We start from the raw sequence: 10,564 nt of genomic DNA on the forward strand, positions 1-10,564 counted from the left end.
GACATCTACTCTCTTCAGCCAGAGGAGGTGGGGCGGTGTCCGCATTTGTCAAGGACAGATCTGAGCACTAATCTGTAGCACCTGTCGGGTCACCCTCCTGCGGGTCGTGAACCTTGCTAGTATTTTTAACTAGTCTCTCCGCATGAGTCAAAGCAGCCTGTGCTGCTCCATTTCACTCTTGTTTTAGCGCAAACAAGACCGGAGCAAATCCCCTCCCCACCCTCTGACCCTCAGTCAAGTGTCCCCCACCTCCCCCTCAGCAAACAGCTGGGAGAAGCTCGAGGGCCATTTGGCCCTTTACTTGTCATACTCACCCTGGCCTGAGAAAGAATGGCCTGAGCCTGGGCTTCTTGAGCCGACACCACTGGACCCTTTTCCCCATCACCGCCAAAACGGAACTGTCAAACATGAACAGAGTATTCATTATTATCATTTACATTTAGAAAAACTTCATACTATCATACACTACACTATAAATATTGAGTCAAACAAACATGAAAAGCAATATTCTGACTATTTAATAAGGATTTAGATATTATTTTCAATATATGCTATAAAGAAGTGAAGTATGCAGTCATAATTTTTCATGTTTCTATTCTCATTATGTATAACACTTTATAATGTACTATACTATGCTATACTGTAAATACTAAGTATTATGAATATTTCATTAGGATTTAGACAGTTTTCAAAACTACCACACAATATGCTGTAAAGAAGGGAAATGTGCAGTCATTATTTTCATTTTTGTATCACATTAAATACTACATACTATACTATACTGTAAATACTAAGTTAATCAACTACGAAAAGCAAATACTTTTGCAATTTACTAAACAACAATATGCCCTAATGAAGTGAAGTTACTAACTACATACTTATACTGTAAATACTAAGTTAATCAACTACGAAAAGCAAATACTTTTGCAATTTACTAAACAACAATATGCCCTAATGAAGTGAAGTCTTGAAGTGAAGTGAAATGCAGTCATTTTTTCATATACTGTATGTATCCTTATCATAACATTTCATACTATATCTACAGTATACTGTACAAACAAAAAGTAAAATACTATGAATATTTACATACTTATGAAAAATACTAAACAACAATATGCTGTAAAGAAGTGAAGTATGCAGCCATTATTTTTATGTATGTATGCTTATTAGGTATAACACCATAATACCTCATAAGCATATAATACTATAATATACAATATTTTTTAATCAACTACAAAAGGCAACATTTGAAATATTTAATTGGGATTTAGATAGTTTTCAATACTTTTGCAAACTACTAAAGAATAATATGCCTAACAGAAGTGAAGTTTGCAGTCATTATTTTCATTTACTGTATGTATCAGTACGTATAACTCTTCACATTACAACATATACTGTTAAAACTAAGTCAGTCTAATATGAAACACAGCATTAAGAATATTTAATTAGGATTTAGATGTTTTTCTGAACTTTTAAAAACTACTTCACAACAATAAAAACCTAAGGAAGTGAAGAATGCAGTCATTATTTTTTGTTTTATATATCATCTATTTCCGTGATTTTCAACTTATAAAAGCACCAACAGGATATTTAATCAGTATTTAGATGGTTTTTAGCACTTTTCAAGTTATGCAGTCATTTTTTCATATATACTGTATGTATCCTTATCATAACATTTCAGACTATATCTACAGTATACTGTACAAACAAAAAGTTAAATGCTATGAATATGTACATACTTATGAAAAATACTAAACAACAGTATGCTGTAAAGAAGTGAAGTATGCAGCCATTATTTTTATGTATGTATGCTTATAAGGTATAACACCATAATACCTCATAAGCATATAATACTATAATATACAATATTTTTAATCAACTACAAAAGGCAACATTTTAAATATTTAATTGGGATTTAGATCGTTTTCAATACGTTTGCAAACTACTAAAGAATAATATGCCTAACAGAAGTGAAGTTTGCAGTCATTATTTTCATTTATGTATCAGTACGTATAACACTTCACATTACAGCATATACTGTTAAAACTAAGTCAGTCAAATATGAAACACAGCATTATGAATGTTTATTTAGGATTTAGATGCCTTTCTGAACTTTTAAAAACTACTTCACAACAATAAAAATCTACGGAAGTGAAGAATGCAGTCATTATTTTTTGTTTTATATATCATCTATTTCCGTGATTTTCAACTGTATATACAAAAAAGCACAAAAAGGATATTTAATCAGTATTTAGATGGTTTTTAGCACTTTTCAAGTTATTACACAGTCATATACTCTAAACAGGTTTGTTATAATTGTTTTCATGTATGTATAATTGCAGCAATACATGCATCAAACTGTTGTGCAGTTTAGGCTGGAGAGATTTGCAAAGATATTTGGTGAGTTTAGGGGTCTTACTGGCAGCATCAGCATAGTACCAGGGGGGCCTGGCAAGCCATCCGCTCCGGGAAGACCAGCACGGCCGGAAGGACCCTGGGGAAGCAGGAAGAGCGGGAGAGAAAGAGAGAAGGGATAAATCAGTAATTTGACACTTCTTGACTTGACAACACACAGGTAAGAGAATGCCAAGACAGGAATGAGAGAGGGAGGGGGATCGAACAGAGATAGAGATACCCTCTCACTTCCATTACCTTTTAGTGAAGTTGTCCATTTTAAAGATACTGATTGTTTTCATTTTCTAGCTCATGAGCACTGGGGTCGAACACTGGATAGATAGATAGATAGATAGATAGATAGGGTTAATGTTGGTGCAGAGTGCTAAGTGTATGCAGTGTAACAATACATGAATATGAAAAGTGCTAAAAAAAAAAGATGCTAAATTCGGTAACACTTCACTTTAAGGACCAATTCTCACTATTTACTAGTTGCTTATTATCATGCATATTACTAGCATTTTGGCTGTTTATTAGTACTTATAAAGCACACATTATTCGGTAACACTTCACTTTAAGGACCAATTCTCACTATTTACTAGTTGCTTATTATCATGCATATTACTAGCATATTGGTTGTTTATTAATACTTATAAAGCATTATTCTAAATCCCTTTATACCATATTTTAGATCCCTCAATCCAACCCCACACTGCAAAAAATGCTTTTCTAGCTTAGATTTTTTTGTCGGTTCCAGCCAAAATATCTAAAAATTCTTAAATCAAGCAGGATTTTCTAGACAAGTAAAAATTATTGTCTTGTTTTCAGAAAAAAAAAACAAGTCAAAATTAAGTGAGTTTTTGCTTGAAACAAGCAAAATAATCTGCCAATGGGGTAAGCAAAATAATCTTATTTCAAACAGAAAATTAACAACTTAACAACTACCTAACTAACTATCAAGAAGCAGCAAATTAGGAGTTTATTGAGGCAAAAGTCGTAGTTAATAGTTAGTTAATAGTGAAAATTGGTCCCCAAACTAAAGTGTGACCCTCTGAGATTAACAAGATGGAAATTGTGTAACCTGTAATGTAATGGACAGGATCTGATGCCGTCAAACCTTTGCTCATGTGACCTGTAAGATACAGGTGCTGGAGGGTTTGACGGAGGGGAAGTATGAGCTTCTTAAGGGGGAGGAGGTGGAGAAAGGTGTGTCTGATCAGACAGCTGGGTCTGTGGTATGGGGTAATTACCGTATCCCGGGGCAATATGGGAGATAAGGCGCTGACAGTCAGAGAGTTCAAACCACAGTTGGTATGACAGTGTGCATGTAAGTGATCTGTGAATGACTATATGATCGATGTGATCTATAACGTACACAGAGATGGGAGGGAGAGAAAACCAATACGCACAAGAGGAAGAAGTGCAGTGGTCTGTATGTTTCAAAACATGCTAATCACATCCAGTAGAGAAAGATAAGTATAAACCAACGCACCGAACAAAAAAAATGGATGGACCCCATGCGAAATAGTGCACTACAAAGCCAACAATGCATGCTAGATTCCCATATCCAACAATCCGAGTACTGGACGACACCCTCGTTTGGGGGGTCAATACTTACGTCCGACGTCACTTCTGTTTCAGCGATGTCTTTTTCTGCGGCAACCCCTGGCCCAAAACTGTCCTCATAAGCGGATGTAGGGTTTGGAGCCACATTGCCAAACTCATCGTACGCCCCATACTCATATTGATTTTTGTCAAGCCCAGTCACATCATATTCCTTAAGATCATACTCCTTAAAGTCATACGCGTCCACTCTGATGGGGTCGGCAGTGCCGCTGGGCAGCGCGGCCTCTGGGGCAGCGGTCGGATCCAGACCAGCCTGGGCTGTCTCAGTGACATAGTCACTGAAAACTTCCTCTTCCACAGCCTTATTATACCCAAGCAATGCGGCCGGGCAGAGGGGGAGGGAGTTTGAGCAACGGAGGGAAGATGGATGTTAGTTTAAGCAGTTAAAGCAAATACTACTGTATCTAATGCAAAGCAGGAGCAAAATGAATTGCATGAGATATATTTATTAAGAATTGCACATCAATTTGGGCAGCAACAAGGTAACACTTCTTTGTCCCATTCAATGCAAATATATCAGATGATTTGGATTGGATACAAGGATTTGGATTAATTAGTGAGATGAGAATATAAGGCACAAATTAAATCTGGTTAAGTAAATCACAACATTATACAAGTTACAGTAATGGATAGATATAATCAGCAATGTGCATTTATAAAGACACATAATGTATGTTTATAACAGTTAAGAATGATAAAAACAGTTCTGATTTCATAGAAATGCTGTTATATGCAAATTAGATGCTAAAAAGTATATTTCAACACTTAAACGTTTCTTAATAATTTTTTTTATCTTTTACGAATTTGTGTTCAAATTTTGGGGGACAGATAAAGTGTTAACTTAATTATATAAAAAGCATTATATTTACATATTTAATAATTACACATAGAAGTCTAGGATAGACTTTAAGATATTCCTGTCTTTTTTCCACAATAAACATGTTATGTTTAGAGGTGAAAAAATAAGACAGAAATAAATTATGTAAGTCTGAAATGACACTACAACGTTTATGAATACACAAACTAATGCATTAATGATGTGATCAAATGCAGGAACAGATCAAATTCAACCTGAACACTTGATTACAACAGCAAAGATTTACAGTACGTTTTAGTACATAATTATTAAAATAGAAAGGAACACCAGTTTTTATTTCAGTCCTGAAAATTTAGTAAGCACAAGGGACATATAGACATTTCTTACTGCATTTAATTTGAGAAAAAACACACCTACACTTACAGGTGCATCTCAATAAATTAGATTGTCGTGGAAAAGTTCATTTATTTCAGTAGAACTTTTCCACCACATTCTAATTTATTGAGATGCACCTGTATTATATGTCTGTAATATCCAAGATAAACATGAAACCGCCTTGTAAATACATCCAAATGGCTGTGAAAGAGTTCAGTTCTGTTGAATATAGTTCTGCTAACTAGTGCCAGAACTATTCAACCAGACCACAGCAAACGCTATGTTTCTTTATCAGAGGTCCTCATCTTTGGGTCACTTACTGAGGGAACTGTTTGGAATGGGACATGTTATCTTCTCAGTGATAGTTAGGCATAGAAAATGGGCAACTAGTCAACATCTAAGCAACCAATTCCAAAACTCATGCCAAAAAGACAAACATATATAGTTTTGACTCATCTGTGTGATCAATTCACTGCTTTAAATGTAGATAGGATGGATGGACATTTATAAATTGCTGATTTTTCTTGAATGCAGCCTTAAATATCATTGATATCCACAACAGAAAGCTGAAAACCAACTGCATGACAATCCACTAAGAAATATCTACTTGATATTCAAGACATGTCCAAAGTTTCAGACCGGAAAGCATCACAGGAAGTGGATTGGCTAAATTTAGAACTTGGCAGTTTTATGGTGAATATCAGCTTTATGTTGTTGGATAAAACAGTTCCCTTGCAGTGACAGTCCCAGAGTCAAAAAACAGAACAATTGCCATGAATTGTTTTGTTTTTGTAATTGCTTATCAAATACTTCCTCGTCATACGTGCTCCTGGATTTTTCCCATTTCTGTCCCACATTTTAGTTGCCCTACCATCATAGTATATAATCAAATGATTACCTGGTTTGGTCCAGTGGTTGCGACAGGAGACTGAGTTTGGGAAGCATCTACTGTTCTGTAGTCAAGTTCACTGTCTGTATAGTACTCCCCATCTACATTGTTAGGCTACAGCAGATTCATAGTGAGAAGAAAAGAGGAAGAAGATCAGAAAGGAGGAATTAACACAGTTCAAGCAGTTCCACAAGCGTTTCAGGCTGGATCCACGAGGACGGCACCTAGAGAAAGGGGGCGGACGGCACGCTCAGACTATCATCAAAGATCACCCTCAGCGAAAGAGAGATCTTGATGGATTCTGACATGAGCTACGCTTGTACTATTACCCCTAGAATGGCTTTTCTTGGTGGCGGTGGCAGGTATCCATATCTTTTCTTCTTAGGGGCTAACTTTTTAGCCTGTTTTGGCTCCTGGTACTTATAGGGTTTGGAAAAAGATTTAGGGGACTTTCTCGTCCTCTTCGTTTTCATGGAGACACTACGTTTCACTCTCTGGAAAAAGGTTATGGTGAAGGGAAAAAGACACAACACATCAAAATATCTGTGTTAGAATATAAATAAGTTCACATTTTTATAAACATGGCTTTCTTAGTTAAATTCAGGATAACTTGGTATACACCATCCTTCAAAAGCTTTCAGGCTTGCTTCCAAGAACGGTTATCTCAAAACTAAACAAAGCGACCCATGTTCGAAAAAACGGCCACCATTTGACTCCTAAGTTCACAGAATATCTCTTTATTATCATTAAACCCAGTACAGACACACTAGAGATTGAGTTTACCAACATGGACAGACAAATATACACTACATGGGCAAAAGTATGTGAACTGCTTCAGTAATTTATGGGTCTGGCTATTTAAGCTAACTAACAGGTGCTTAACATCTAGCATACAACCATATAATCTCCTTAAACAAACATTTTCAATAGTATAGGGCGTACCAAAGTGTTAGCATCACAGGACACCTCTATGAAAACGGATTGGAAGAACTTGACTGGCCCAGACAAAGCCCACCCCACATACTTTTGCCCATGTAATTTATACAGGTCAAGGAAAGGGGGCGGGGCCAACCCATGATTGACATTACAAACACATCACACGTTTCCTGCATTTACCTGCGGCTCAGAATATTCATCTGTCGATGTGGGGGTCGCTCCCTCATAATAATCATATAAATCACCGTATTCAACAGCAGTTGTGTACTGCACACAGGAAGAGGATGAGACAGAGGTTAGCAAAGCATACAAACTTCATGTAGAATGTAATCTACCCTTGGGTGTATTGCATACTTTGATGGTTAGATTTACTGTATAGCTGGTTTTATACAATGCAGATGAATTAGACACAGGTTTATCATAAACAGCATATTTTCCATTATTTGTTGCTAATGCGTCCAATTAAAGTAAGCAATGTTAAAACTAAAAACGTAAAGTGAAGCAAAACTATTATGTTTGTGTTACTCTCTACTGTGTGAGTTCAGCATATAAAGAACATACTGCATTAATTACGTTAATGTACATGTTCTGATATACAGGTGGGTGTTTAAAGCACTACAAAAACTCCCTGCATGTCTGAAGCAGAGATAACAGCCATGTGTTTGCAGCTTAGATCGATAGAAAGAGTCAAATCTCACATTTCACAGTCCTATTAGCTATAAAACGTCATGTGTCAAATAGGAACTTGTGCTGGGACAAGGGATTTTATACACATAAAAAATGTACATACAAAATGTATAATTGGCATCATACATTGTATAGATGTTAAATGTTAAGTTTTGAATATTAATATTAAAAAAGTGTTCGATTCGGCCATTTAAGGTCAGTTTATATACGCATTCATCAATTATGATGAACACATTTTAATGAATGGAATGGATGAATGTTTTTTGCTAAAGTTTATATAGCAGCTTCTCTGTTTCTATTCCTTCACTACAAATAATGGTTGTTAGACAGCAGGAAGGCCAATAAAGCCATTGAGTCTGGCTCTCCAGGGCTCCATCAAACACAAGTTTACTGTATGCTAATCCTCATACGGCATAAGAGCTCATAAAACAGCCACTGCTCTGATGATTTGGCCCTCTTCCATGGCTGGTGATCAAGTTAAGTAGGACACCATTCATGATTTATGAGCAGAGCCTCTCACACACGCTCGCCAAGTCAAGATGCGAGAAAGAGGGTTACTGATTTCTCACATACAGGAAACGACCCTCTCCCTGTTTCAGCAGGATATAATGGGTTAAAATGACTTGCATGTGGTGTCTGTGTTTACAGGAGTCATCACAGTGGTCAGAAGTGGCAATGTGTGGCTGACCTTTGACCTGTTGATATGTTTTTATGTACACTACCGTTCAAAAATTTCAGTCAGTAAATGTTTTTGAAAGAAATTAATACTTTTATTCACCAAGGATGCATTCAATTGTTCAAAAGTTACAGTAAAGACTTTTACATTGTTACAAAAAATTCTATTTTAAATAAATACTGTTCTTTTGAACTTTCTAATCATCAAAGTATCCTGAAAAATCCTGGTTTCCACAAAAAATAAAGCAGCACAACTGTTTTCAACACTGATACTAAGAAATGTTTCTTGAACCCCAAATCAGCACATTAGAATGATTTCTGAAGAATCATGTGACACTGAAGACTGGAGTAATGATGCTGAAAATTCAGCTTTGCCATTACAGGAATAAATTACATTAAAAAAAAATATTCAAACAGAAAACAGTTGTCTTAATAGTAATAATATTTCACTATGTTACTTAGTGAAACATAGTTTTTACTGTATGTTTTTATCAAATAAATGCAGCCTTAGTGAGCATAAGAGACCTTTAAAAACATAAAAAAAAATCTTACCAACCCCAAACGTTTGAACGATAGTATAAATTATATATTATACATTATATTATATGATTCTTTTATCTATTATCTTTGAAGGATGAGAGAAAATTTCCTTCCATAATGATCATTCCTGACAGTGATGTGTTGATTCTTTCATTTGTTAAAAAAAAATAATAAAATAAAATAAAAAATAATAATAATGTAGCAAAGTATGATTTTAATTTTAAAAAGTTTTGATCATTTAACATTTTTGGCCACTACATAATTCTTGTCTTTGAGTGTTATTTCATAGTTTTGATGACTTGTATATTATTCAAACCTGTGGGTGGAAAACAACAATAAAGTATGAGTCTGTGTGTCCAATCATTTGACTGGTAGCGTCAAAAGTATCAACAATGTGCCAGACTTCCAGAAACGTTTGGTCTTCTGGATACTGCAGGAAAGACCATTTCCTCTGCTGGTCAGCGCAAAAGGTCTATACTAACCTCCTCTCCAGGCTCCTGTGCTTGCAGTGTGTCCTTGTGGGGGACGTCACAGTCTGGGCTGTAGTTTTCACAGTAGTCGTAAGCTGCTTTAGGGTCGGCCACAATCAGCAGTTGTTGGATATCACCCTGAGGGGACGAATGACAGGAAGATACATGAGATACATGTGCCAAAAAATACCTCTGTTATTAGTACTGAGACACATTTATGTAATATATTTTCTGCATGAAAAAATGACAAAGCCATCTTATCCTGGTTGGTCAAAGCATAAAAAAAAACCTACTGCAGGAAATACAGGCAACGTTGGAATGGCAAGGCAACAAAACAACAAATCACCAACCACTTTCACAATGAGGAACACAGGTCAGATGGTTCAGGAAATTGATGTTTAATACGCAGGTAAATAAAACGTGTTTCATCATGAAACACCTAGTAACAGAAACCCACAAAGGAAGTTTCCTCTCATATAAAATTCTGCCTGCTTTAACAATGCTTAGGCAACAATACATAAAACCTTCTGGTCAACAACACGTTAAACACATATTTATAAAAAACACATGCATGGTCTTTCTTCCAAATGAGTGGAATCTGTTTCTCGCCATTGTTGCCTCAGAAACGATAGCATACATTCATTTTGCATTATGATCAACAACTGGATGATAAAAGATACAATTTACTGTATGAGGTTTTGATTTAAGTGATCACATTTGTGCATTTTTAGGCCACATGTCTTTTATGGGCTGTAACTGGCAGATCCAGATCTTTCTGTTCAGATGCTGGGGTGGTTCAGAGTGACCCGGGTCTGTTACGAGGAACATGCATGACTTTTACAGTACAGTCCACAAGTAGATCTGGGGGATGTGTTGGAACCTGAGGCCTTTCCTTGGCACTGTCACAAAGAGAGAGAGACAGACTGCGATTTAGCAGCAAGGCAACCCCGAGAAAAAAAAACAAAAACAGCAGGCTTGGACTTGTAAGGGGCATGTGTGTGTGTCTGTGTGTGTGTGTATTTTTACACCGTTCTCTGTAAACTCAACTGTATAAACAGCAAAATGCTCAGGTGTGCCCACCTGCCCTCCTTATTACAAAATACCACCTTTTATACTTGTATTATTTGATTTATGGAAACAAAATAAGAATTTAAA

General features: G+C 36.1%; 1 protein-coding gene across 1 annotated transcript in view; it reads right to left on the minus strand.

The window, feature by feature from the left end:
* The window catches only part of LOC107729642 (collagen alpha-1(XI) chain-like), a 91,955-nt gene that overhangs the window by 45,082 nt on the left and 36,309 nt on the right, over positions 1 to 10,564 (minus strand). Inside the window, exons 5-10 of the mRNA XM_016540277.1 lie at positions 9,422 to 9,547; positions 7,218 to 7,304; positions 6,111 to 6,215; positions 3,852 to 4,321; positions 2,420 to 2,555; positions 315 to 398 (exon numbers count right to left, since the gene is read on the minus strand). Of these exons, the coding sequence (XP_016395763.1) occupies positions 315 to 398; positions 2,420 to 2,555; positions 3,852 to 4,321; positions 6,111 to 6,215; positions 7,218 to 7,304; positions 9,422 to 9,547 (1,008 nt within the window). The remainder of the gene's footprint in view (positions 1 to 314; positions 399 to 2,419; positions 2,556 to 3,851; positions 4,322 to 6,110; positions 6,216 to 7,217; positions 7,305 to 9,421; positions 9,548 to 10,564) is intronic.

This window comes from Sinocyclocheilus rhinocerous, unplaced genomic scaffold (genome assembly GCF_001515625.1).
Source record: "Sinocyclocheilus rhinocerous isolate Xijiao unplaced genomic scaffold, SAMN03320098_v1.1 scaffold278, whole genome shotgun sequence".
NCBI classification, from domain to species: Eukaryota; Metazoa; Chordata; class Actinopteri; order Cypriniformes; family Cyprinidae; genus Sinocyclocheilus; species Sinocyclocheilus rhinocerous.